Raw genomic sequence first — 27,852 nt, forward strand, 5'->3', positions numbered from 1 at the left:
CATCCCCACCCCCTGAGAATTCCGCGGAAGAACGCGCCAGCAGAGAGACCAGTGCCAGTGAGGAGGCAGAAAGGTGCTGGCCTTGCGGAACCTGCCCAAACTCAAGCCACCCCAAACTCACTAGGGAGTCTTTCCCAAAGGGGTCTAAAGCCTGGGCCACACCCCAGGGCGCCACTGATTTTTATCCTCAGTAAACGTTACCAAGGACAGGCGGCATGGGACAGTGCCAAGGCATTTTTTTCAGAGAACCAACACATTAGTTTCGGGAGAGGGGAGGCCTCCTAAGGTCCACAGATTCCAGCTGCCCCTTAACCTAGAAAGGCCGACTCACTCACCTTTGAAGCCCACTAAGAATGCAGAGACTTAGGGGCATCATGGTAACTGTGCTTTGTGTCCTTCACTGTCCATTATACAGGACACGGGCACAAATCTAAGTGATGGCCCCTTGGGGACTGTTACTGTATCATTCACGCAATCCAAAGGAAGGGTAACTTAAGACCACTCACCACCCAGGGGGCGCCAATTTGTCACCAGTAGATAGACCTTTCCTGTGCTGGCCTGGCCTAATTTATCTCAAAAGAAACTCAACAGCATTTCAGCTCATTACAAGGCAGTAGATGGGACTACACGAATTTGGTGCTCTCAGCAATTGAGTCTTGGTTTCCCCATACCAGATTCTTCCTGAAAACATATAAAATATTCAGGAAAGCTCGTGTTTCTATTCAGGAAAGCGAAAAACCTGTGATTACATCTATACTTACTCCTATTTTAACTACTTTCAAATTCAAATTTTTAGATTAGTCTGAGCAGGTAAAATTTAATTGCAACCGGTTATGTTTGTCCTCCCACCATCCTCCACCCCCCACCCCCCCCAAAAGGCAGTGTTCCCTGGGAATGAAGTTAAACACAAGTCTATAGCCTCCATGAGGGTAACAGGATTTTGTTTACCATTATATTCCCAGTGTCTGGCACACAGCAGGCCTTCAAGCGTTTGATACCTTCAAAGGAACAAATTCTTTGTACTCTTTTGCGCACTCATGCTCTTACCTTACACAACTTAAAGCCAGGTCAAAGTCAAAGCTTTGGGATCGAGCATCAGCCGTTCGGTGCGTGGGCTTCCTCAATTCCAAGTTCAGTGACTTTCCAGACGAGTGTGACTGCTGCTACACTGGCTATGGCCAGAATGTCAGTTCCCTGAGTCCTCCTGTTTTCACTTTCATATCCCTGAAGCTTGGTATCATGCCAGGCACATATGATGCCAGTGGAAAGGGCATATTTGAATATATTCTAGTCCTAATCCCAGGAAATACATTCTACTAAATGCTTTTGTTACTTAAGGACATTTAAAAATCTCTACTCCTAGAGACACAGGGAAAACATTAACTGCAGGTATAAATGGAATTTTGGAGTTGAAAGGACCTTACCTTTCAATTGCAAACCTCCCTTTTTACTACTGATGACAGAGGCCCAGAAGGGACTAGTCATCTGCCTGACCTAAGGGACAAGAACCAGGGCTCCTGAGAACAGTCTACTTCCTCTCCCCCATGCTAATCATTTTATAATTAAGTTCTTTACTCAAAATTCCCCTACTTGGACTATTAACAGGAGGCAACTCATTTGTATGCTTGAAAAGCTAATGTGCTCGAAGTTTCGATTTTGTGTTCGGGACTTTTCTAGTCATTAGGAAAGGAATAAAAATGTCAAGGAAACTTCCCTGCAGAGAAGTACAATTGTACAAATAATCAAACTGTCCTTTATTACCTCTCAGGAACTAACAGAACCAATGAGCAATTCCAGTTCATTTCCTAGCACACGCTCCTTCCTGTTACATTCAGGCCTGACCTGGACCGACTAAAAGATATAAAAAGTTTATACCATATTTGCAGCAAGGCTTACCTGAAAAATGGGGAGATACATTAGAATTGTGATTATGTAATTTTAAATGTTGGATAGAGAGGCCAAGTGCATTCTTAAGGAATGCAATAAACCTAAGTGTCACCTATAACACAGGAAAAAGTAGAATTAGTTCTCTCCTTTTTTTTTTTTTTAATAAATTTAGATCTTAACTATATCATTCAACAAGGATTTAACTTCAATGCCTAGAAAGGGGATAGAACCTGCAGAATGAGACTCAGGTCCAAGGTTTGGGACCAGTCATGGACCTAAACCACCCAATGTATATCCCTTGTCTTCTGCAGAGTCTGGACAGAATTTTGTCACCATGAAGCAGGAGTGTTGGCAGCTCTGCAATGGAGTAAAGAGACGAGCAAGACGACAAATTCTTTTATTTGTACTTTAAGAGCATCGCAGACACCTGGGGGGAGCGTGTTATTCTCTAGTCTGGCTTCCTTGCTAGGGAGCAACGCTATAAATGCTTCATCGTTCAGTGGTGATAGGCACAGCAGTTTCTCAGAGAAAAATATGGTTCTTTAGAAAAGATTTACATGAAGCTGACTAAGGAGAGGACAACTGGAATGGATACAGTGCCAGGGCACTCAGCTTCCCTAACCAAGTTCAACATTCACACACACATTTACCTGCAGCTGAAACTGAATGAACATTGTATGTAGAGTTAAAACTTTATCTGCCTTTAACTCCTTTTTAGTATCAAACGATTTTCAGATTCTTTTCAGGAAAGTGTCTGTAACTTGTTTAAGGAACAGATGGTGAGGGCAGACATTTAAGGCCATTTATGGATTAGCTTTGTCTCCCTCTTGACTATCTTAATGCCTCCTACCTGCCAGACTTGGCAAGAGACTATCTGACTCCCTGGAAAGGAAACACTGTGTACATAATTGATGGCACTGCTTTTTACATGTTTTCCTTAGGAGTTCCAAGGTCAAGGCAACCATGAAAGCTAGTCATCCACAGTGATGTTTCGGAAAAGGTACGCCATGGATTCTCCATTGTGGATTCTCCGAATTGCTTCAGAAAGAATCAGACTGATATCCACAGTCTTTATCTTGGGACACTGCAGCTTCTGCACCTCGTGAGGGACAGTATTCGTCACCACCACCTAGTCACGGCAGCAATGGAAAATAAATACTGTTACTGATGTGTGCCCCAATGTGGTCACTCAGAAAAGTTCATCCAATATTTAATACCTACAGTCCAAGTTCCAACCTATACAGCCTTATTCTCCTGAGTACAGTTTTTAAAAACTAAACCAACTTTACACAAGGAAAAGGTTTCATGGTTCAAAATGTAAGATTATGAATGTTCTAGGCTTTGTGTGCAGAAATGAGAGGGTGCACCCCACACTGCATAAAACCTTCATATTGTCAGGGGAGAACTCAAGTCTTGAGAGAAATGCTACTTTAGTATCAAATGATATTGAAATGCAAAATATACTGAAACACATAAAGCAAATCTTCATGAAAGCAGACATATATTCCTAAATATATATCTGCCCCAACAAATGGCTAGCTATCCAAAGCATCTTTCGCAGGTCCTCTAGGGGGCTGAGTCACTTTACTATTCCCAGAGAAGAGAGCTGCAGTCTGGACTCAAGCTAAGTGTGCTAAGCAGACCGACCTCATCAATGGAAGACTCCTCAATCAGGCGGGGGGCCTCTGCAGATAGGATGCCATGAGTGGCCATGACATAGATCTTGTAAGCGCCTCTCTCTTTCAGGATCTCAGCAGCGGCAACAAAACTTTCCACGTCATCAATAATGTCATCCTGAGAAGAGACCAGAGTGAGGGTTAAGGAGCTATCCTCCACACACCTCTCTGCTCTTCTCTGCACCTGTTTCAGAGGATGGCAAATGGACAATCAGAGCTATCGGCCTGGGTCAAAGGTCGGACACCCAGCAATGGCAACAGAAGCGCACGGACTGTGCTGTGCGTGGCTGTCAGTGCAAACAGCCAAGCCTCACAGTCCTATGTGATATTTACAGCTAGAGTTTAGGACTAGCACGACTCATCTCCCTGTTTCAGGTTTCAGATTAATCCTGCATAGCCAGTGTCCCATTTACTTTTTTCCAGGAGAAAGTTAAATGAGAGGAACAAAGAAATGAAGTAAGTCATTATGAAGCACAATCCTGTGGCCCAGCAAAGGCATTTAGAGCTGGGAGCAAACACATCATGTTAAAGCACAAAGAATGAGACATTTGATCTCATCAGTAAAAACGGAACAGCTCATCTTTAGTTCATCTCATGGCCCTAAAGGTCATGGTCAAGGTGGTCGGCTGGTTGGATGGAACTCACACCCCTTAAGACAAAGGTTACTTATGGGGTTGAATTTTCTTACAGGAGTTACTGTACTCTTCTTTACACCTGTAGGTTATAATAATCCCTGTTCATCTATATAAAAATTCCTGCTTGTCCTAAGGGAGTCTGGGTGAGAAAGGATAGATGGATCCATTTAAATCTATCATCGTTACTGGAAAAACAATCCACAGGTGCATAACCTACTAAGAGCTAGTGTGTCATTTCTGCACATGAAGGAAGACACGTGACCATACCACTATGATTGCGATGCTCCCTCCAACATCTCCGACTACAGTTATTGGTGGTTTCTCTTTGGCCATCATCACTAGCAAAACAAAACAAACGACAAGACACCAGTCTGTCAGTCATGCATCACTAAGTAAATGTGATCACAACCTCATTCCCTGCAGACCACTCCCCACCCCCCAAAAAAAGCAGCAGCAGCAGATTCCTCCACAATGACCCCGGGCTCTGTCAGGAAGACTGTCTAGAGCAGCACTGCCCAACAGAAACAGAGGAGGGACAAATATAAGTTTACATTTTCTAGTAGCCACATTAAAAAGTAAAAACACATAGGTGAAATGAATAGATTTTATTTTACCCAATATATCCAAAATGTTACCATGTCATTATGTAAGCAATATGCAAATTGATTAGAAATGTTTTACATTTTTTTTCATTCGAGGTCTTCGATATTTGGTGTGCATGCATATTACACACACAGCACTTCTCAGCTGAGACCAGCCATGTTTCAAGAGTGTAATGGCCATGTGACTACCAGCCACTAGTCTTTAGATAGAGGTCTGAAGATGGAGTAGCAAGTGAGGGAGATCTCCCTACACAGAGAGGCAGATCTCCCTACACAGAGAGGCAACAGCAGTGTCGCCCAGAATAGAAACATCCAACTCTGAGGTTGATAAGCAAATGCAAAAAGGATGCCAGTCTGTAGAAAATCAAACAGGGAGAGGCTGCCAGATAAAGAGCTGGCATTTTGTTTTCTTCCAAAGTAACCTTATTTGGACAATGTAATCTTATTATCAGATAACTACACCATTGACATAATCAGAGTTTCCTGAAAATAAGGAACTTGAAAACAATAACTATGAGTCCATTATCCTTTCCTGATTTAATTAGTCCTGAAGAGGCTTCTTATCTCACTACAAAATTTATATCTGGAAAAGGTCCATCAGTACACAAAACAAACTACAGGATAGAGAAGGGAAGAGAATTCACCCTCAAAAGGAAGTTAGGGGGAAAAAAAAGAACACTTCAGAAGAATGGGCTAAGGATTCTACATTTTTGGAAAACTTTTTATGATTATGAAATATTAAACTAGTGGTGGATGAGGGAGAAGAGAATACAATTCAGGGTAATTATATGGTTTAGTAATTATCAGCAAACCATCCATTTTAGCTGGTTCCTATCTACAGACACTGTAAACCTCAGAGAACAGGAGTGCCTTTCTGTACACCAGCAAATTAGCTGAGCTGAAAAGTCAGCACTATTTTACTGACAAATTTCAATAGACATTTCCTGCTTTTCCATTCCAGAAACAAGGGCCATTTCTTGAATTTGGAGTCAAAAAGGCTCTGTATACAAATATCACCTAAGGGGGAGAAAAATAAATCACCAACATTAGGAAAAGCTTCCTCAAATTCTGTCTTTAAATTAAACCACGTGGGTAGGTGGTTGTGTTGATCTACCCGCTTCTTAAAGAGATGTAATCCCATTTGTTGACCATTTTTCTCTGTAAAAAAAGAAAAAGACCGCAACCAGTATCCCTCATCAAAGATCAGTAGAAATCCAGCTGTAGCTGGAGGCAGAAAACATGTCCCAGTACTTCTCTTTACTTTTCTCTAAGCCTACCTCTCCCAAAAAACTAATTTTTTCCCCTCTCAATTTGCAATGAGAAACACAGGCACAGCTAGGACGGATCAAGGCTTAAAAAGGCTTTTAAAAAGTAAGCGTTTCTCCTGGTATGCTCATACCCTACTTAAAACTGGCTTTAGGATCTCGATAAAACTGAACACATAATTTAGTGGCTACTAAAAAACAGAAACAGACTTTATTATAGGGTCAAGGGAAAAAAATAGTACCTGACAGGCTAAAATAAAAAAGCCAAAGATTTTTCAACAGCTTGCCCACAAAATAAAACATCAAGGGCCGGCCGGGTGGCGTGATGGTTAAGAACTGGCTTGGGACGCCAGAGGGCCCCGGTTCGGATCCCACATATGAGGGCCAGTGACACTGCCCTCCACAGCTAAGATGCTGAACAACAGCTCAACCTGGAGCTGGGCTGCCATGAGTCGCCGGCAACGGCGTAGGCTGCAACCCCTGTGGCAGTGGGTTGCCATGGGCTACCGTGTGTAGCCAGCAGCCAGCGTGAGCGGCCAGCAGCCGCAGTGAGCAGCCGTCCAGAAGCCGCCGACTGATGTGCCTCGCCTGGGAAGAGCGCAATGATGGTGCCAACTTGGGCCAGTGAAGCAACGTCCTGCACAACTAGATTGAAGAACAAAACGACAGCAACTTGTCTGTTCCCCTTCCCCCAATTCCCCAGCACTGTTCCCATCCCCCCAATTCCCCAATAAAAATCTTAAAAACAAAACAAAACAAAACAAACCCCAAAAAACATCAAAAGTAATGTATGTAACTGAAGGTCAAAGATAAAGGGTGCTTAAACTACCCTATGTTTAAGATTCTGCTCTTTTTCTCCACTTTCACAAAACCCAAACAGTTTAAGAATCAAACGAATTGTGCACATTACTTGTGGCCAGAAATCAATGTTAAAATTCTATCAACTTACTGTGGTAAAAATGTCAATTTATCACATGATTTCCAATGTTCTTATGAAATAGAAAATTGTCTTTTGTTTTTAAAGTTAGCATTTTCCAAGTAAAATAATGCTGCATTAACAACCATCTTTAGATTTTACACACACACACACACACACACACACACACACACACACACACACACACACGCTTTTTTAAAAACTCTTTCTCCGGAGTTAATTAACCTAACTTTTCTCTCCTAAAATAAAGAGCAAAAAAGACTAAAGAGAATTATTCATTCTTTACTCATTTTGATGAGTAAAGTCTATTTCTAATTCAACGGAATAGCAAACTTTATCAACAGACTATAATTAAAAAGAGATATAAGAAATAAAATCAGGTCTCGGGCAGAACTAGACTGAAATTATTTTCAAGCTCATAACTCTACATGCAAATAAATCAAAATTTACATTTAACAGATGCTCAAAGAGAGCTAATGTCTCTTTTTCATTTTAGTGGTGAAAAATACTCTTCACTTATAAAATTAACAAACCAGGAAATGTCAAGCCAGAAAAGGTGACTTCCTCTCATTTTTGTGAACCAAATTCTTAATTTTCACCACTGTGGCAAACACAGAGCAGAGTGTAGGGGAAGGGAACACTGACATACAATCCTTTCAAGTTCATTAGCAGCCCTTGCCATCAGAGGTATGGATTCTATCTCACGAAACAGAAACATACAACTTGACTTTTAATAAATTACCCTAAAATCGGGTCTCCCCACCTCAGCACTGACATTTTGGACGGGGTGCCTGTTGCACTGAAGGGATGCTCAGCAGTGTCTCGGCCTCTCCTCACTCGGCCGGCAGCACCCTACCTCCCCGCTGGTTGAGACAGCCAGAAATGTCTCCAGACATTGCCAGAATCCTCTGGGGGGCAAAGCAGCCTCAGCTGAGAACTACTGCTGCTCCAAAAGAATGGCTTCCAGGGAGATAAAACAGTTCAACTTTCTAAAAGACGCACAGACCCCGAGGGTGAATATTTGCTTTCCTTTGACCTTGTCCTAACATTTTAATATCTTCATCTTCATTGCTATTAAATAAACTGTTGAAACATAACTGATAAAGAAATATAAAGCTTATTTAATTTGGAAGGTACAATTACATGTATAAGAAATAACATTCTTTCAGGATTCTCTTGACTAAATCTATAAAAGGGAATCATAAAAATGACCCTATGGCAACTGTAAAAGTTGTAATATAAACACACCAACATGTATATGAAAGAATCCATTGCTTTACAAGTTTCCATGACACACAAGATGACCGGGAGGAGAAAACACTGTTATAATCATAAGTAACAAAGCAACATTCTGAGAATAGAGAACCTCACCATATTAAAATATTTTATTTCTTGGCATTTATCCTATAAACACATTCAGTCACTTATGAAAGAACATAAGTCAAGGTTAGTCATAGGTAGTAAAATGTAGTGACTGACGGTACACTCGGAAGCCCAAATGTTGGTTTCTAAATACCCCTTTACACTAAAGCAATTGGGATGATTCCAGGGCTAAGAAAGTACAAGATGAACATGGAACATCTGGTACCAGAAAGTAAGGAAGTATCAAAAGATGATAGGAACATGTCAAAAGAACAAAGGAGGCAATTTAAAGGAGTTCTCTTTGGCCAAGTCTGTGACAATTTGAGCATTAAAATAAATAGTAGCAATGGATTGTAACACACTGAATAAGATAAGATTCTATGAATCCATACTGATATAAATGAATAAAAAATAGGGAAGAAGGGGAACTAGAAAAATCAACATTTGACAATAATCATAGTAATAACGGATTCAACCTAATCATGAGGAAACAAACGAGCCCCAGTTAAGGAATAGTCCACAAAATAACTGGCCTGCACTCTTCAAAAGTATTAAGGTCATAAGAGACAAAGAACAGAGGAGCAATTCCAGATTAAATGAGACTAAAGATAAATGACAACTGAGTGCAACATGTGGTCTTATATTGGGTCCTAGCCCAGAAAAAAACTATTTTCTTTTGCTGTAAAGGACATTGGTGGGACAACTGGCAAAATCTGAATAAGGTCTGACAACAGTATTATAACAACGTTAGTTTCCTGAGTCTGATAATTATAAACAACTAGAATGTTTACACGTTAGGTAGGAGCCTGTCTGAAACACCCTGTCAGAGGTGTAACCAACCATTCTAATATTTTTCCACTCTGTTAATGTCTGTATGTTTCTGAGACATGGCAAATATTATAGATAAATATTTTAAAAACAAATATTCTCCTTCCTCTAAAAAACATAATGTATCTTCCAGCAGAATGCTGGTTACTGCCACTCAAAAACTCCATGGAAATAAATAGCCTCCATACTGCTGAATTAATTATATGTTTGTCAGGTATCAGGTCCAAGGGCTATATTACTAACATAAATGCTAAAAGTTACCCAAAAGCCTGGTATTTGATCAAAGGTTTCTATCACCACTGCACCAAAGTAGAAAAGCTTAAGGTTTCACAACATCACACATAACATTTTTACTAAAGCTAAAATTCTTTCATTATTTCCCACTCTCTGAAAGCTAAGTGCTACCCAGTACGTGCAGCTGTCGTCGGCGGATGTGTGTAACATGATCTCCTTTTCCAAAAGGGGAAATCAATGCAATACCATTCAATTATTTTAAAATACCAAGACAGCATACTGCCATACAAATGTTATTGGGTTGTCGGAAAAGTCATGACGCATTTTTGCAACAGAAAACATAGAAAAAATACATTATGACTTTTCCGGCAACCCAGTAACTCCTAGCCATTCATACTATTCAAAACTTTCTTTAATTTGCAAATAAAATAAAAACATAGAGCTAATCTTACACGGCAACTCCAGGCCCGGGTGGACAGTAGCATTTTTGACCATTGGGGGAGAATGACGACCATCATCCATGTCCAGCTCTGCACACTGAGCTTCTCCATGGATCACGGCTAAGCCCAGGCGGAGTCTCTCAGCATACGACTGGGCCCTAAGAGAAAGGCAAAGGGGAATCGTGAAATTCATGAGAAGAAAGCCCAAGCGTCACTATTCCATCACTTTATTAATCATAAACTAAAAATACCATTCAACCTTTTGGGGACATACAAAGGGATTATGTACATAAATCAGAATGTGGGACCCAGGCCGGAATGTAAATCCCTCAAGAAACACGTGAGTTGAGATGTGGGCTAGTATCTGATCTGATTCTAGATAATTTTGGTGCTATCCTTTGTCCAATATTCTGACACTCATCTTCAGAAGAAAAGAACTTTGTTTAAAAAGGTCTCCTAAAAACCACTGTCTGAAAAGTGCTCATGGCCCTTCTGTTTTCCTTCTCCTGAGAACTTGAAGCAGGAACTTCATTTTCTCCCAGAAGAAAACGGAGTAATTCAGACAAGCACCCGTGCTGTTTGGAGGCTGGGGATACAGCTGTGGTGGTGGGTATGACAAGGCCGTGAGGGAAGCTCGAGCCAGTGAGACTTTACAGGCGGCACTGTGGCAGACCCTGGGTGCCCAAACTGCTCATTCTGCCTTCAGAAAGCACCCGCAGGGATTTTTATGTGTCTGGCTTATTTACCTTTTTGCAGCATCAGGAGACTTAGCTACAATGACTGCATTTCTGTAATTTGGAACCTAGATTTGGAGGAAAAATAAGAAAATACTGAAAAGTTATCAACACATAACACCTGGACACAGGTGTTACATTTTCCCTCTTATAACAATGACCCGTACTAGCAATCAAGTGTGCTAGAATTTCATTCATATGTCTTAGAATTTTAACATTTATCAATAAACATCGCTGCAGAAGTACTGCTACATCAAGAAGATAAAAAAGTAATTCATTCTTAAAACCTTCATTTTAGAAAACGTAAGCAATTGCTAAAGATTCTTCGATACCATTTTTAATGTCTTTGAAATATATGATCCTCCAGGTCTAAATGCTGACCCTATCTGGCTGCCTTGGGCATTAAGACTCAAGGGAAAGAATCATTTGATGGGCCTTTCAATGTTGAAATCTGATACCAGAGAAAAACTACACGGGGTCTCTTTTGAGGACAATGGGGTGTTTGCTGGTGGCTCCTCACTTCTTCCTGGATATACTGAAGCAGGAAAGGTGAGGCTCTAAGGTTGTCCACGGGAAAGCTGAAAAAGCCTTGTATTTCCTTTTGATGAAGATCCATAGTGATAATGTGAGTTAAACCTGAAATTTTAAAACAAAAAATTACAAAGTTCACCCCTACAAGGAAATGGCTACAGTGGACACAAACTAGAAGCCCACTTCCTGTTTCCCAACAGAAGACTGAAGGGAGGGGGTATTGTTAACAAGCACATACACTATAGGCTTTATTGTAACCTTAACAAACTTAATGATTAAAGAATGTGTCAAGACCAACAGAAAGGAGCCCATCACCTTCCACATGGACAAAGAACTGAAGCTGAGAAAAAAGCACTCGCCGCTACGATTATTAGCTTGGTCCTCAAAATCAAGAAAAGAAAATTCAGGCAGAAGAAAAATATGAAGATGGAATTAATAAATACTGAAGCAAAAACAGATAGAAAAAATAGTAAGGTAAGGCCTTGATTAAAGAATCTAGGAAGAAATGTTAAAGGACTGTGGCCAAGGCAGAAGCAGTAAGAAAGCAAAAGCCAAGTCATATACATATTAGAAGATCTCACGTAACACAAAGATAAGACACTGAAGAGTTTGGAACAATTTCTATGGATCATAAAAGAATAGGTCAAGAAATACTCTTATAGAAAAACCATGAAGACAGACTCTGATAATCAATAGCGTTAAACAAACAAAAAAAGGGGTACATATATCAATACACTGCAAATGGCCAAAGGTCACATCTAAAGTTCAAACCAAAGAACCAGTATTACTTGTTCTTTCCAAAAACATTACACATTTTCAGAGAGAATGGAATTCAAATATGTTTCTGAAAACTCAAATATATATTAGAGTTCTTAAATAAACATCAGGCAAATAAAATTCCAATGAGTGTAAAGTGTTATTACATTTGATTCACGGGCCACAAAGTATGCCACTGCTACAAAAACACACAGAATAAAAGTAAACGAAAATGAGCTGCTATACAGAAAGACAATCATGGAGGGGGGAAAAACGAGTAGATAAGCTAAAGAAACAGTAAAAAAAAAAAAAAATCCAGTTTCAATATTACATAAATAGAATTTAGCTAACTAAGGCGAATACAAAAATCTAGGCCTGAAACTCAAAAGATCACATACAAATGCCAAGAACGCCAGTTAAAATTTAATGATGATCAGGTGAAATGTAAAGGAAGTAAACAGAATGATGAAAAGGCCAAGATTAGAGAAGAGCAGAAAACACTGAAGCAGATAATGTCACTCTAAAATAAGAAAAAGAGAAAAAGGTAAGAATTTATACCTAAGCTCACATATCCCTAACCAGCACTACCCAACAGGAAATAAGAAAAAGTAATTAGTGAACAGCGCTTAGAGGAAACAGGTCCCAAACTAGATTAAAGATGGGCTACTACCGAGCAGGGACTACACGACAGCGCGATCCCAGAGTCCCTGCTGCACTCACCAGCTTTCGCCAGCATAGACGCCAGGAGCTTGCACACGATGGAGCCCCTCTTCCTCATCTTGCTCTGCTTGCTGTAGGGGAAATACGGGATGACTCCGATGATATTCCTGGCACAGGCAGTTTTCAGTGCGTAAGCCATGATCAGCAACTCCATCACAGCTGTGTTCACATCTCTGCAACAGTGCAAGTGCGTATTTTTGGATTAACTTCATTTACAAGCCCCTAGAAAAGATCTCAACTTTAACATGAGCTGCCATTATGAGTGTCAGAGACATTTTACTTCCATACTAGCACGTAATGGCACCTCACATACGGGGGAAAGCGTATTAACTCTTCTTTTTAGCAGCGTAAACTCTGGCTTTCCTCCGTGGTTACTTAAATCCCACAGCTCAGTTATCCAATCTCACCTCTGCCTGGATCTTGTCTATGACACAGTCACTGGAGTGGCACGCGAAGCAGACAGCCACTGCTGGTAACCAGCACCTGTGGGGACCATCCCAGGGCTTCAGACTTGGGCCAGCGTGCTAGTACCTGGTTTTCCTATGGATGCCAAGGGAAATCCACCCGCCCTTCTACTGAGCTGTCATCACCAGAAAGGATCCGGTATCCTTTTTCCTTTTGGGGGTGGAGAGTGGCAAGTCAAGGTCTGGGAAATTAATATTCAAAAATCTCCCCCATCTCTTCTTTCCTTGACATACACAGATTTTCCAGTTATCACTTCCTTCCTCTGAAATCAATTGGAGCATTTTTTCTCTCCTACTGTCGATGTAAGAAACGTCCAGGCCCATAGAGAATTTTTATAAGAGCTTATCTGAGCCAAAACTAACAACAATTTCTGGGAAGCAAGATCTCGAATGCTTCAGAGAATAAGTTTTGCAATTTCTTTTATGCATTTGCAATTAAGGAGGGGACATAAGGAAGATGACACGGAGGTGGGAGGAAGCCAGGCGGGGGATGGATTACAGGACAGTCAGGATTATGAGCTCTCTTGAGGGTTGATGCCCCCTTCGAGGGGTATTACTCCTGGTATTCCAAAGGTTAACCTGGATGCCCAAGAACAATGGACAGGACTGGCTTAACACCTCTCACCAAAGAAGCTACAGGCCTGGGGTGTGACTCCCCACCATGACCTGACTTATTACAGCACCCCTTTTTCATCCACAATATTCCCAATGTAATAATGTCCCAAGTCAGGCAGCAAAAGGTCAGAGGACATACAATCTTTTGGTATTATTAGGACAGAACACTTATCCCATACTTTCAAGGTACTTAGGAATTCACACTACTTTGTCAATTTTAGTTCATCTGCTGAACAAATATGTACTGAACAAGTTGAGTCAGGCACTGTATTAGGTGGGGGAGATACAACGGTAAACAAGCTGACCACGTCTTAGGGGAATGCCAGAGACCCACACTGGATCACTCTGTGCTAAGCATTTGTCCCAGGAAGGCGACGACTAACTCGTGCAGGAGTGTTCCCCTTCCCAAACACTTTACACTCTATTCCCTTCCCATATCAGATCACCTAAATTGATGCCTGTGGGCTCTGAAAGTTAAGCTGGAAGCTGGCGTAGTACTTGGAAGGCAGTATGTAAATAACTCAGGAGTCCATCGTAACCACCAGGCATCATATATACTATAGCAAAAATCCTCTTCCATAAACAGACTGCTTGTCAACGTTAGAAATAAAACTAGAGTTTTCTTAACCTTCCACTTGTGTGCTAAGCTCCACTGGACAGCTTCTTACAGCAGGTCCCTCCCAATGCTGACAATATGTTCAGAGTTGAAGTTAATGGAATAGATTCTGGAAGACTCTCTGTCCGGGTAGTGGGTTTTTAGCTGGCATTGGGATAGCATTTATAATACACAACCATATGGTGCAATGAGGTTTGGATAGCACACCATGAGGGTGGCCCAGGTACTAAGATGTTAATGCAACAAGAGCAATTCTGGAGAAGCCTTGATTTCAGAGCAACTTTTCTTCCATTAATTACTAATTTCACCCTTGAGGTTATTATTTTCCATTTTCTGCTCTTCCTAAGACTTATACCAAGAGGTTCAACACCCTCCAGCCCGAGGCTCAGGAAAGCCTCCCACATCCCACCCTTCACTGGTAAGGAAGGCCACAAAAGGGCCTTTATCGCCCTGGCTTTCCCCACTCGCTGAGGGACGCTGGACAAACTGGACAGCAGGCAGCTCCTCTGTGGGCCTCTGGGTGAAGAAAAGCTGGCTGGCAGCCTCTGCTTTATCTGTTCCCTAAGATTGTTCCAAGTACGTCCTGGCTAGTTCTTGTGGGCTTTGTATCTAAATAGGACACTCTTAAATGTTTACCAGCCATTTTTCTTTTCCCTAAGATAATCACAGCCTACATGAAACTTGGCCCTTGTTGCTCTCTCCTTTTCAACAGGCGAAAAGGAATGTGAGGTGGGGAAACAGACATGTCCCATATATGTCAGTGAGACTGCCTAGGATTGCAACCAGACCAGCACCATAGATGGTAACAAGAACATGGTTATGGGGTTTTACCCCACCCCCACAGCCAACAATCAATCATCTGCAGCAAATAAGTTGTAAATGTGCTTTCATTGAGTCTTCTTACAGAACACGAACATACTATTGGGTTGTCGGAAAAGTCACGATGTATTTTTTCTATGTTTTTCGTTGCAAAAATGCGTCATGACTTTTCCGAAAACCCAATATAATAGAACTTGTAACACAAACATGAAAATTGTCCTTCAACAAATAGTTTGTAAGCTTCATTTCTATTTTACTTAGTTCCATCGCTCAGTATTTAAAAGCTCCTTGAGTACCACACGGTGATACTGCGACTTATAATTAATATACATGTGGTCTTCTTTCCTATTTCTGGCACAGAGTACCTAAAACCCCTGGAATTTCCTACATAATGAGAGCAATAAAGGTTTTTTACGTTAATGAGGTGACTTTTGGACTGCACCTAGGATGGGGCTGGTTGCCAGGGAGACAAAACATGTGATTGGAGGGTTGGAACTTTCAGCTCCACCCACCTGGCCTCTGGGGAGAGGAGAAGGCTGGAGGTTGAATCAGTAATTGCCAACAGGGCCAAGAGTGCGAGCTCTGAGCAACAGCGGTTTGATGCCCGGCCTGAGCAACGGCCAATGATATATTAACCACGCCTGTGTAATGAGGCCTCCACAAAACCCCTAAAGGAGGGAGTTAGAGAGCTCCAGGCTTGGTGAACACATGGAAACGTGGAGTGAGTGGTGCCCTCAGAGGGCATGGAAGCTCCACGCCCCTTCCCACAGACCTCGCCCTCCGCACCTCTTCCATCTGGCTGTTCCTGAGTTACATCTTTTTATAATAAACTGGTAAGCTAGTGAGTAAGGTGTTTCTGAGTTCAGTGAGCCATTCTAACAGATTAACTGAACCCAAATAGGGGATGATTGGAACCTCCGATCAGTCGGTAGGTCAGAAGCAAGGTGACAACCTGGACTAGCCATTGGCATCAAGTGGAGGAGGGGTAGTCTTGTAGGGCTGAGCCTAAACCTGTGGCATCTGAGGCTGTCTCCAGGTAGGTGGTGTCAAAACTGAGTTGAATGGTGTTGGAGAACTGCTCTGTGGTATGGTAAGAAGCTACCCACACACACATCTCAGAACTGGGTGCAGAAACAGACACACATTTTAATTACTCAGCATAACTGCTTCATTTGGAATGGCTTTTTGCTATTCCCCAAAATTAAATCCATCCTCAACAACCAAAAATTTACTGTTACTAGAGTAGTCAAAAGAAATGTGCTGGGGCCGGCCGAGTGGTGTGTTGGTTAGGAGTTGGCTTGGGATGCCAGCTCTGAGCAGCAGGACATGGAGCAGCAGCAGGGTCCATATGGTTTGGATCCCACATGGGCCAGTGACACTGCGCCCTCTACAGCTAAGATGGTGAACAACAGCTCCACCTGGAGCTGGGCTGCCACAAGTCGCAGGTGACAGCGTAGGCTGCAGTGGGACTGGCCGGCAGCGGGCATGAGCTTTCATGAGCTTTCGTGAGCTGCCGTGAGCAGCTGTCCAATGGCCGGTGAGCGACTGCCTCACCCACAAAGAGCGCAATGATAATGCCAACATGGGCCAGTGAAGCGAAGTCCTCTACAACTAGACTGAAGAACAAAAGAACAGCAACTTGTCTGTTCTCCTTCTGATTCCCCAATGAAATCTTAAAAAAAAAGAAAAAAGAAAAAAGAAATGTGCTGCAAGTTCTGAAAGTGCTTCCAGAAGATGAGTTCCAAAGCTATTCTGAGCAACAATAGCACCAGAAAAAGGTATTTGGTCATGGGCCACATAACAACGTTTCCCATAAGATTATAATGGAGCCAAAGGATTCCTGTCACCTGGTGACTTCGTATCCATCCTAACATGTTTGTGACGCTGGTGTAAAGAAACCTACTGCGCTGCCAATTGTGTAAAAGTATAGCACATACAATTTCAGCAGTAGGCTATACCATCCGAGTTTGTGGAAGTGCCCTCCACGACGTTTGCATGACAACAGAATCACCTAATGATGTGTTTTTCAGAACGTGTCCTGTTGTGAAGTGGCGCGTGACTATACTATATCTCAGGATGTCCGCTCTGAAGGCAATGAGCTCACCTGAATGTCTAATTTGCAGTCTGCTTGTCTATAATCAGGCTTATTACCTTAGATAGCATCCCCCCACACTGTAGGAAATTCTGTACGATCTATTCCTTCATCTATATAACTATGTATAGCAGATAATGCTAAAAACCCAAATTCTTCTTGTTCTTTAGTTGGCACTAAAGTCTTCTGCAGTCAAGCAATAAAAGTAACCCACTGTAGCAAACCCAGTAACTTTTTTTTTTAATTTTATTTAAAGATTTTTATTGAGGAATTGGGGAAGGGGAACAGACAAGTTGCTGTCCTTTTGTTCTTCAGTCTAGCTGTGGAGGATGTCGCTTCACTGGCCCATGTGGGTATTATCATTGCGCTCTTCCCAGGTGAGGCAGTTCAGTGGCCAGCCGTTGGACAGCTGCTCACAGCAGCTCTTGGCAGCTCACGCCGGCTGCCAACCGCTAACACTGGCTGTTGGCCACACCCAGTAGCTTATGGCAGCCCACTGTAGCAGGGGCTGCAGCCTACGCCGTTGCCGGCAATGCACAGCAGCCCAGCTCCAGGTCGAGCTGTTGTTCACCATCTTAGCTGTAGAGGGCGCAGCATCACTGGCCCTCATGTGGGATCCAAACCCAGGTCCTGCTGCTCAGAGCTGGCGTCCCAAGCCAACTCCTAACCAACGCACCACTCGGCCAACCCCCAGTAACCTTTTATACGGGATACATGGGGACGGACACACACACACACACACACGTCCTTTCTCCACATTTTTCCTCTCCTATCCCCATCATCCTAAGAGATACAGGAACTACCAAGTGAGAATATTTTTGCTTTGATTCCTACAAACTGAACTACCAACTGACATTGAAATTGTTAAAGATTTTGCTAACCTTGGTTCTGTCATCAAGTCAAATGGAGACTGCAGCCAAGAAATCAAGAGAAGGGGGAAACTCGGGAGGGCAGCCATGGGAGAATTAGGGAAGATCACCAAGAGCAAAGATGTGTCATTAGAGACCAAGGCTAAGGTCACCCACACCCTCACTACATACGAATGTGAAAGGTGGACAGTGAAGAAGGCTGGCAGGAAAAAAATGATTCATTGGAAATATGGTGTTGGAAGAGAGACCACCAGACAGATGAACAAGTGGGTCCTAGAGCAAAGGAAGCCTGAAACATCACTGGAGGTAAAATGACAAAACTGAAGTTGTCCTGCTTCAGACACATCATGAGAAGACTGGGTTCTCTGGAAAAGACAATAATGCTGGGAAAATAGAAGGCAGCAGGAAAACAGGAAGACTGAATATGAGATGGACTGATCCATAAAAGAAGCCACAGGCGTGAGGCCACAGGAGCTGAGCAGGGCTGTTGAGGATGGGACACTGTGGGCATCACTCATGCAATGGTCCCCAGGAGTTGGAGCCAACTCCCCAGCATATAACACACACAGTACCAAACTGAACTACCAGGAAGACAACTGTGGCTCCTAAACAATCTCAAAACAAGGACACTAAGGAAATTGCACCATCTTCAGTAAAATTATTGTCATGGTTATGCCACAAGATTCACTCTCTCTCCACAGCAACTCCATGGACTGCTCCCTACCTCTTCCTTTGGTCAAATTTTCTAAAACCCTAGGTCCAAGTGAATAAAAAAATGCACGTTTTCCGACCAGCCATTAACCAACTCGTCTTTCCATGCTTATTTTGTCCTTGCCCTGGAAAACACCTGCAAATTGAAAGCCCTTTATTAATGAAGTTCAGTCTGTATCACAGCCCCCAGTGCCACTCTAGACCATGCATGTTAAATATTTACCTTGAGCATTCGTTACCATGAGAGAGCGAAGCCAAGAATTCTATAAAGCACAACCTCTTAGTAAGCAAGGGAGACTAATGGCGCATTGTTCTGAGATCACGAGAGGGCAGTGCTGTTAACTGTGAATGTTCTTTGGCCAAGTCCTCAGACTGTGAACATCTACTGTGTATGACATGTTAAGGGAAGTCTGAACTAAAACCAGGAATTTCAAAGTATAGACACAAACCCCAAGGTCTTTTCAATTTCAGATGAGATCCAGTGGGAGAGGAAGTAACATCAAGTATTACGGACTCACTGAGGTCTCAGAACAGAAGAGGGGATCCCAATTATTTTATGAAGATGGAAATGTACAAAAATTGTACAGTATTCATTAATTCACTCCACAAGGATTTGAGGGACTAGTGACATCGAAGGTCAAAATCCACTTATTCATTAAGCAAAAGTGTTTTGGGTGTGGGAGACACGGCAGTAAATAAAGAAAACTCTCTACCTTCATGAAGCTTGCATTCTAATGGGGACATGAAAGGAGGCGTGTTATAAGAATAAAGGAAATTAAGGATAGAGTTGTGTGCTGGCACACAGCTGATCACGACCAAGGCAATACCATTCCTAGAGAAGAGCTCAAAGTCAGAGCTCAAAGTACAAGTTAAAATGCAGACCTGTGAAGTAATGTTAAGATTACTTAAAGATAAGTAATTCTTTACGTACACACATTTGCTATCATAAATTCATTAGGGTGGAGGCAAGAGACTTTACTAACCAACACTGCCTCTGGACTTAGACTCCTGGGGGATCAGTGACAAAGCTGCCCATCTATGCATAGCTCTGCTGCCCGAGGCTCTGCTCTTCTCCACCCCTCAGTAAACTAGTGAAGGGCGCTTGGCAGCCTAAGGTGGCCAAGCCGAGGATCTAGGGTCACATGCGGCTGTTTCCTGTGCCCTAAAGAACTCAAGTATTCAGAAAGAGGGAGGGGAGGGGCAGGAAGTAATGACACTGCAACCTTACTACTTACTACCAATAAAAACCAGGTCAAGCCCAGAAGGCCAGGGAGCTCCGTGGGCAGTGCCAAGCCCCCCTTACCACATGCATTTACTCCTCGGCAAGCCCCTCAGGTCTTCCCTCATTTCAAAGATGCAGTATCAAACAAAACGCTCGGCAGAAAGACCCGCCATCGAGAAGCAAACAATACCAAACCAGAAGTGCTGGAGGAGACGTCAATTAGTATGTCCTCCATGGAAGGCAATACAGAAGTAGCTATCGATACTACAAGTATTACAAACGTTTGCCAGTGCGGTCACATCTATCAATGCTACAAATGCATGGATCTTTACACCCAGCAATTCCAATTCTGGGAGTCTGCCTAAGACACACCCAAAACATGGGCAACATGACATACACACAGGCTATTCCACAGCAGCACTACTGAGTTACCACAAGACTAGAAACAATCAGCTAAGCGCCTGGCTGAATAAATTTTGGTAGATCCATATAACACATTACGAAGCAGCAAAAAGACACGATGAGAACACAGTTCCACTCCTGTGGTATTCCTTCCCCAAATACACAACCTGAATCCCATCATCACTGTGAAAAATGATATAAACCGAGCCACCTCAAAATGGAGTTGGAGCCACCATCCCAGGGCAACTGCCTTGCAGGTCTTATTCCCCAAACCTTTGGAATGTTGGAACTGGGCAAATAACCTTTGGACTGGGCCAAAGCAACACTGTATTCCAAAAAGCTGTTTGCAAAGCTAACAGAAAGCAGACATTCTGACTGCCAGACTGAAAATTAAAGATATTATTCATTAGAATGTGCACCACCACATATAGCTAAAGAATAACAGCTTATTTGCATGGTAAGATACTCCTTCCTTGGCTTATTAACACCAATAGGAAATTCCTTTCTTCTATTCATGTAATTGTTCCCCTTCCCTCCTCAAAAATACCCCTGCCTTCACCCCCTAACCAGAACACCATGTGGATTTCTGCCTGAATCAGTGCTTCCCAAATAGCTACTCTTTGGATCTCAAATAAATGCTTGTTGCCTCTCACTTCGGCCTTTTTACTTTTAGGTTAATATAAACAAATATCTGACAAACCTAAATTGAGGAATATTCGACAAAATAAACAGGCTAAAGTGTCAAAGTTTTGAAAGTCAAGGAAAGACTTAGGAGCTGTTCCAGACCGGAGGAGACTGAAGAGGCGTGACAGCTACGTGCCACTGGAGACTTGGAGCTGGCTCCCCGTGCTCTGAAGAGCATTACTGGGACAACAGGCAAAACTGGGACAGAGCCCGAGGATTCGATGGCAGGCAAAAGTAAGCAAGCGTTAGCATTCCCGCTCTGAAGGCTGTATTGTGGTTATGTCTGAAAAAGTCCTTATTTGTAGGAATCACTAACTAAAGTATTTGGGGGTGGTGAGACCTTGGGTTGACAGCTTACCCTCAGATGGTTGTACCCTACCTGTAAGTTTTCAGTAAGTCTATGATGGTTTCAAAGTGAGAATTTTTAAAAGATGAGGCAGCTCTTTATGTGCTAACACAGTATATTGTTTTATTTTTTAAAACTTCAGCACAGAGTACATTAGACTCCCTTTGCATAAAAATTTAAAAAATATATAAGCAATTGCTTGAATATGCAGTCTCTGAAAGAATACCTAGGAGACGGATAACAATTGCTGTGGGAAGGTGAGGGATGGGGTGGCTGGGGGCAGAAGGATATATTTATATACTTTTTTAAAAGAAGCCATGCAGATAAAGTTAAAATTATTTGTATTTTGGTTTTGAGGATCACTTGAATTATGGAGCCTAAATTTGTACACACATATAAAATAGAGGAAAAAACAACTATTTAAAGTCGTTTTCTCAGAAAGGACTCGGGGAGTGGATGAGGGCTGGGGGAGTTTTATTTTTTGATACACATTTCTATAATGCCTGTATTTTTAGTGATTAACATTGTTTTTATAATCAGAAAAAAAGTATTAAAAAGAAAATACTTAGTATCTACCAGTTATCACTGCAGGGGAATTTTGTTATACTTGGGTTCAAACAACTCACTCTGTGACCTTGTGGGCCTGTCTCCTTCAGACACAGTTTTCTCCATCCCCTCAAAGGAGGCTGTAAAGAACAGTTTTTTTCCCATCTCTGTATATTCAGAACACTGTATATTCTGGTTACCAAATGTGTGGGAGGGTTTTCCCAAATCAAGTAATTCTTAGAGTCTCCGACACCAGCTGGATGTCCTACAATTCAGATCCTACAGGCTAGACAGCACCCTTCCCCCACTTCAGACGACAACTGCCAAGTCCAGGCTACCACCTGTGGCTGCAACTTACCCACTATAAATCAGACGTTCCCGTGACCCCTTCCTCTGGTTCTATTAATTTGCTAGAGTGGCTCACAGAACTCAGGAAAACAGTTTAACATTTATAAGTTAAAGAAGAGTGAACTGTTGTTCATATGAAAAGATAATGAATTATGTCATAAAGTGGTGCTCTTACCTGGGTATGGTCTGTATAATGAAAATATCTTGGCCACGAACAGATTCTTTTATTTCAACTCTTGTTTCTGAAAAATAAAAATGTTGTGTAGTTTTAAGGAAAGATCTTCATGATGCAATAATCAGGCAGCATTTGGAGTAAAGGTGAATCTAAACGAACACTTCACTTAATGCGTCACAATAACTCTGAGTAGATCTCAGAATGACATGCACATAGATTTTAAAAAGTCAAGTGAAGGGGAAAATAAGCCAAAAACAGACATGAAGGCAAAAGTAACAAACAGATCTATATAAAATCTCAGGGTCCAAAAAAGAAAGTCTGTCACCAAAATAAAGGCAAGATACTTAGGGGGCAGGTGGGGGGGGGCAGAGGGGAGGAGTCTATAGCAAATAAAAAGGCCAAAGGTTAACTTTCAACAAACGTTGAGGCTTCCTCTGTGCCAGGCCCTGTGCTGGTCACACAGTGGAGGACCTGGACTAAGGGGACAAAGGCTGACCCAGGGAGACAATGCAGCAGCGCTGAAGGCTGGCAAACTCTTCAGTGCAATGTGCCAGAGAAAGACCAGCCTTGATAAAGGAGAAAGACCAAGGGGGCTGGGAACAGCGGCCACACTGCAAGCTAGAATGTGCAGTGAGGAAGGGAGCATGGGAACAAGCAAAGATGTGGGGACAGAGGGTGCCAAGCACAGGGGCAGTCAGTCAAGTTTCTAGTCACCAAGTGAGAAGTTACTAAGTGTGAAAGCTGGACAAAGGCTATCTGGGGGTTAATTATAACACACATGTAATTATATACATCCTGGGAATGTGTGCTTTCCATTAAACTATCATTCCTTTTTGAGTACTTTGCTTTTTTTAGATCCCCAAACATCATTATGTCTTAGTAGTTTATCTCCTCAAGCTACTTATACCATAGATAATTCTACCTCAGGAAGATAAAAGGAAGCACAGAATCATGAAGCCAGGCTTCCAACTTCGAAAAAATAATTCCAAATGAATTGGTACTAACTTGCTTTTGCAATGAGTAAGGGCACCGCAACCTGAACTATCTGGCCCCACTACAAGATTTATAACGCAGCATTCCTCGGACACTCGCCATCTGCAAAGTGCCTTCAAGCACTGACATTTAATGTCAGAGTTCCCCACAGAAACCCAGAGGGCAGCAAGAACAGGTCACCAACCCAGGTGACAGTACACAAGAGATCTGAGAGAAAAATTTAGAGATGAAAAGAACTGAAGGTGTTTTTTTTTAAAATAAGTCATCACTATCTAGTATCAGATCGCACTTGATGCCATTTGATGACCTAAGGTGTTAGATAAACGCGAAAAGTATTTACCAATACAGCCCAATATAGAAGAAAAAACTTATTCTCTACAGCTCTCCTTTTCTCGTTCTGAAATGACAGGATGTTGCATTACCTTGGAAAAAGAGGAAAGGAGGCTTTAAGGAGGAGAACAAAAGTCAAGATTTAAAGAGAAGTACGGGATGATGACTTACACCTCTAATGTGAAAGAGAAAGATGCTTCTGTGTTACAGACGTGTAGTATGTGCCCTTTAAAAACACGCCAGCCAATTAAACAGGTTAGCGAACAAAGGATGTTTAAGCAATAATTTTAATTTACCTCCATTGGTCTCTTGATATACCACAGACTTCCCCAATTCAGCACCAAGACGCCTGTAGGGGGGCAAAAAGACAATTAAGAGTATTCTTTCTAAAAAAAAACCACTCCAGTTCATATACATGTCTAACACAAAGACTAAAATAACTAGACTGACATTCTTTCCCAAATAACTATTTAGAAAGTTTAATTCATAATGAACTAAAAATCCGCTGTCCCTGCATAAGTAGCTTCAAGTGTTCACCATTCAGTAATGTAATGCTTTCCTGGAATGAGCCCGCAATCGAAGTTTAATGTCAAGTTATTGTTTTATGAATCATAATTGTCTTGGAAAAGCATTTCTAAACAAATACTTGGTTACTAGCAATAATTCCAAAAACTCAAGCCTCAATTGTCAAAAGCATATATAGACTTCAGCGTCATTAACCAAATGCAGTGTGAATCTTGTTTGGATCCCAGTTAGAACAAACTGAGTATAAAAATCCCTTTTTGAGACAATCAGGGAAACATGAACAAGGACTAGATACTCGGTGATATTAAGGAATTAATGGTGGTGTATTTTCGTTGTTGTTTTTCAATTGTTATCAGTTAGCATTACCAATTAATGAGTGAAGTGATATGATGTAAGGCTGGAATCTGTTTAAAAATACTTCAGCCAGGTACACAATGGAATATTATTCAGCCTTAAAAAGAAATGAAATTCTGGTACATGCTACAACATGGATGGACCTTGGAGAAAGTATTCTAAGTAAAATACGTCAGACACAAAAAGACAAATACAACACGATTCCACTGATAGGCAGTACCTAGAGTAGTCAAATTCGACACAGAAAGTAGAACAGAAGTTACCAGAGGCTGGGAGTGGGGAGAATGGGAAATTAGTGTTTAATGGGGACGGAGTTTCTGTTTGAGACGGATGAAAAAGTTCTGGAAACAGACAGTGGTGACAGTTACACAACTATGTGAATGTACGCACACTTAATGCCACTGAATTGTGCACTTTGAAATGGGTAAAATGGTAAATTTTGTTATGTATTATTTTACCACTAAAAAAATACTCCAGTCAAAAAAAAAAAAAAAAAGCGAGGGATAGGTGGAATAGATGAAACAAGATTAACAAAGAGCTGCAAAATGTGGACGCTGGATGAAGGATACAGGGCTCATGGTAACACACATGTAACTTACACATATCCTGGGGCTGTAAGGCATCTAACTTTTTTACTGATTAATGTACATCATCAAAAAAGTGCGAATCCCTGCCTGAAGTCTAGCTCTGAAAGGAATCATGGAAATAAAATATCATAACCTCAGGGGTCAATCTAATCAAACAATCTTCAAACTCTGCTTAGTGGTAAAATCCTTTTTTCAAATAAAATCATACTGAGAAATTCAACATATGAAAGAGAGAAGTAATTACAATTATTTATTATTCACAGTAACTTAAAACCTTTCTGGAACAAGGCAGGGAAGAACCGAACAGAAACAAAAAAAGCAAAAGCCACTGGCATTTGAAATGTGCCCTCCTTCTTTCTGTTTTCTCTCAGCAAGGTCAATGTATGGAAAATCTGACCCAAAATAAACAAACACAAGCTTTATACTTAAAATTAGTATTTTAGTTGGCCTCAAAAAGAAAGACAAATAATCAGGGGTTAGAAACAGGAATTAAGTAGTAGATTGCAAAGGGATTTTTTTTTTTACACTTCTAATCTCACTTATAACTCCAACTGAAAATAGGTATGACTGAGTAAATACGACTAAAGTTTCCACTTCCTTCTACATTTCTATCTAGAACTTAAAAATATAGATGTAGGCCTTTGTTCATCAACACTGAAAAATTCACAGAGGAACTCTTAACATAAACTGTTTAAAAGCGAAAGTGACTTTAAGTGTTAAAAGACAGGCTATTAATTTTATGTCTTATATTTGTAACAAATTTACTTAGCAGGCTCGTAAAGCTCTTCCTTTACGTTAGGGCTCTGGGGTCCTCCACAAGAGTCAACTAGAAAAGAGGCCATTTAGACAGCAGGTATCGCTCAGGGGGCCACTAGGAGCCTCTGCTCTGCTTGCTGTACACGATTTTGTTCATGCTCAAAATATTCAGGACCACCCTTCTTTTACAAATGAAGTTCTTGCCCGGTGTTACAGAGCTGGTAAGTGGCAAGGCTGGGAAGGCATCTCGGAGCTGTCTCAAGGCCACTTGAGACCACAGGCATCCTTGGGTTAAAAAGACACAGGAAGGCAAAGCCTTTTACTTCCAATGACTGATCCAACTTCAAGTTGGCTTGCAAAATGCGGTCAGGCCTATCATTTCGATCACCAGCCCGGACAAGTCCGCGCCCCTGCGGTTGCCTTGTGCTCGCGAACCCCCCCCCACACACACACACACACACCCCTCGGCTTCTGCGGCTGCACCGCGCCGTCCACCTGCCGCCGTCCCACCGCGCCCACCCCGCCGGGTCCTCCGCGCTATGGCTCCACCCTGGCCTCCGTCTCACCGAGGAGGCTCTGAAGTCAATTCCAACCCGGGGAAGGGGAGCCGACCCAGGGCCAGCCCCTCGCTCCAAGGCGCTCGCTCCGGGGGCTACAGAATTCTCACCACTGCTCCGGGCCGCGCGAGTGGGGTGACGAAAGAAGGGGCGGGGGTCAGGGGTGTTAAGTCATTAAGAGCCCGCCGAATGGGGCTGGGGCTGGGAGTGGGACGCCTTCTGTCACCTCCAAGGGTTTGTCCGGCCCCGAAACGGCAGGATTCTGAGACCTCCACCCGCGGTGCAGGGCGACGGGGCCCAATGATCCCTCAGCCGGGTGGGGGGCGTGCAGGGGGAGAAGAACAAGGGCGACCTCCGGGGAGGGGTCCCTCGGGGCGTCCCCCACCCTTACTCGGTGATGCGCTTGGCCAGCTCGGTGCAGGCGGCCGTGGAGTTGGCCGAGAAGACTCGGTAGCCGGTGCGGGCGGCGTTCATGGCCGGGCGTGCGGCGGGGCTGGCTCGCGGGGCGCGGAAAGCCGAGGACACGGAGAGCGGGGGCAGCAGCAGCAGCTTTTTGGGCATCGTCCGGCCCGCGGCGCAGTTACAGCCGCCCCGCGAGGGGCTGCGGCGGGAACGGTTCCGACTGAGGCGGCTGCGAGGCCCGGGGGTCCGGCTGCGGAGGGCGCCGAGCAACCCGGCGCAGGAGGGGGGCGGCCCGAGACCCCCACCCTCCTCGTGCCGAAGGCCACAACGAGCTCTGGCGGAACCTGCGTCCCGTGCGACCGGTGCCGCGGCCGCCTCAGAGCCAGTGGCGAGGCCGCCGCCCCCTCCGGGGATCTAGGCATTCGAGAGGCACCGGCTAGAGCGTCCGCAGAGCCGCCATCTCCGATGAGGGCAGGGCGGCGGGCAGCACTCTGCAGGCCTGTTCTTAGGGAAACGTCACGGAGTCTCTCCGCCTCTTGGCTGTATCACTCCCACAGGAGCTCTTTTGCTGTCACGTTCCTGGGCAGTGCAGCCTGACTTGCTAATGGTCCCAGCCCCCAACTTCCTGCCAGGATCCAAAATGTCGGCCTCAGAGGAGGTCGACGATCTAGCTCTGCGCCTCAATGATCATACAGCGGTAGCCCTGCAAGGCGCATGCGTTCAGCTGGGATTGATTTGAAAAGTGGAGGGCGGGGGTTATTTTGCTCTGGTTGCCTGCAGTACTGCAATTCCCCAAAGATGGTATCCCTGAGCCTGATCTTGGTTCCCCAGA

General features: G+C 43.0%; 1 protein-coding gene across 4 annotated transcripts; it reads right to left on the bottom strand.

Moving 5' to 3' along the window:
- Nucleotides 1-2,268: 2,268 nt before the first annotated feature.
- On the bottom strand, nucleotides 2,269-27,556 carry PRPSAP1 (phosphoribosyl pyrophosphate synthetase associated protein 1). 4 transcript variants are annotated; one of them, XM_019644496.1, is made up of 10 exons: nucleotides 27,010-27,556; nucleotides 24,136-24,188; nucleotides 22,517-22,583; nucleotides 12,608-12,780; nucleotides 11,121-11,236; nucleotides 10,613-10,668; nucleotides 9,879-10,024; nucleotides 4,466-4,536; nucleotides 3,535-3,681; nucleotides 2,269-3,016 (listed from the first exon to the last, which is right to left on the bottom strand). In XM_019644496.1, exons 1-10 carry the CDS (start codon nucleotides 27,177-27,179, stop codon nucleotides 2,858-2,860), a joined length of 1,158 nt encoding a protein of 385 aa, XP_019500041.1. In that variant the 5' UTR covers nucleotides 27,180-27,556; the 3' UTR covers nucleotides 2,269-2,857. The 4 variants fall into 4 exon arrangements, with proteins under 4 accessions (XP_019500041.1, XP_019500044.1, XP_019500042.1 ...); XM_019644499.1 differs by lacking the exon at nucleotides 27,010-27,556 and adding an exon at nucleotides 26,628-26,645; XM_019644497.1 differs by lacking the exons at nucleotides 24,136-24,188; nucleotides 27,010-27,556 and adding an exon at nucleotides 13,015-13,090 and having other exon boundaries at nucleotides 22,517-22,537.
- Between the last annotated feature and the right edge of the window lie 296 nt (nucleotides 27,557-27,852).

The sequence above is a fragment of the Hipposideros armiger genome, unplaced genomic scaffold, assembly GCF_001890085.2.
Source record: "Hipposideros armiger isolate ML-2016 unplaced genomic scaffold, ASM189008v1 scaffold_87, whole genome shotgun sequence".
Lineage (NCBI taxonomy): Eukaryota > Metazoa > Chordata > Mammalia > Chiroptera > Hipposideridae > Hipposideros > Hipposideros armiger.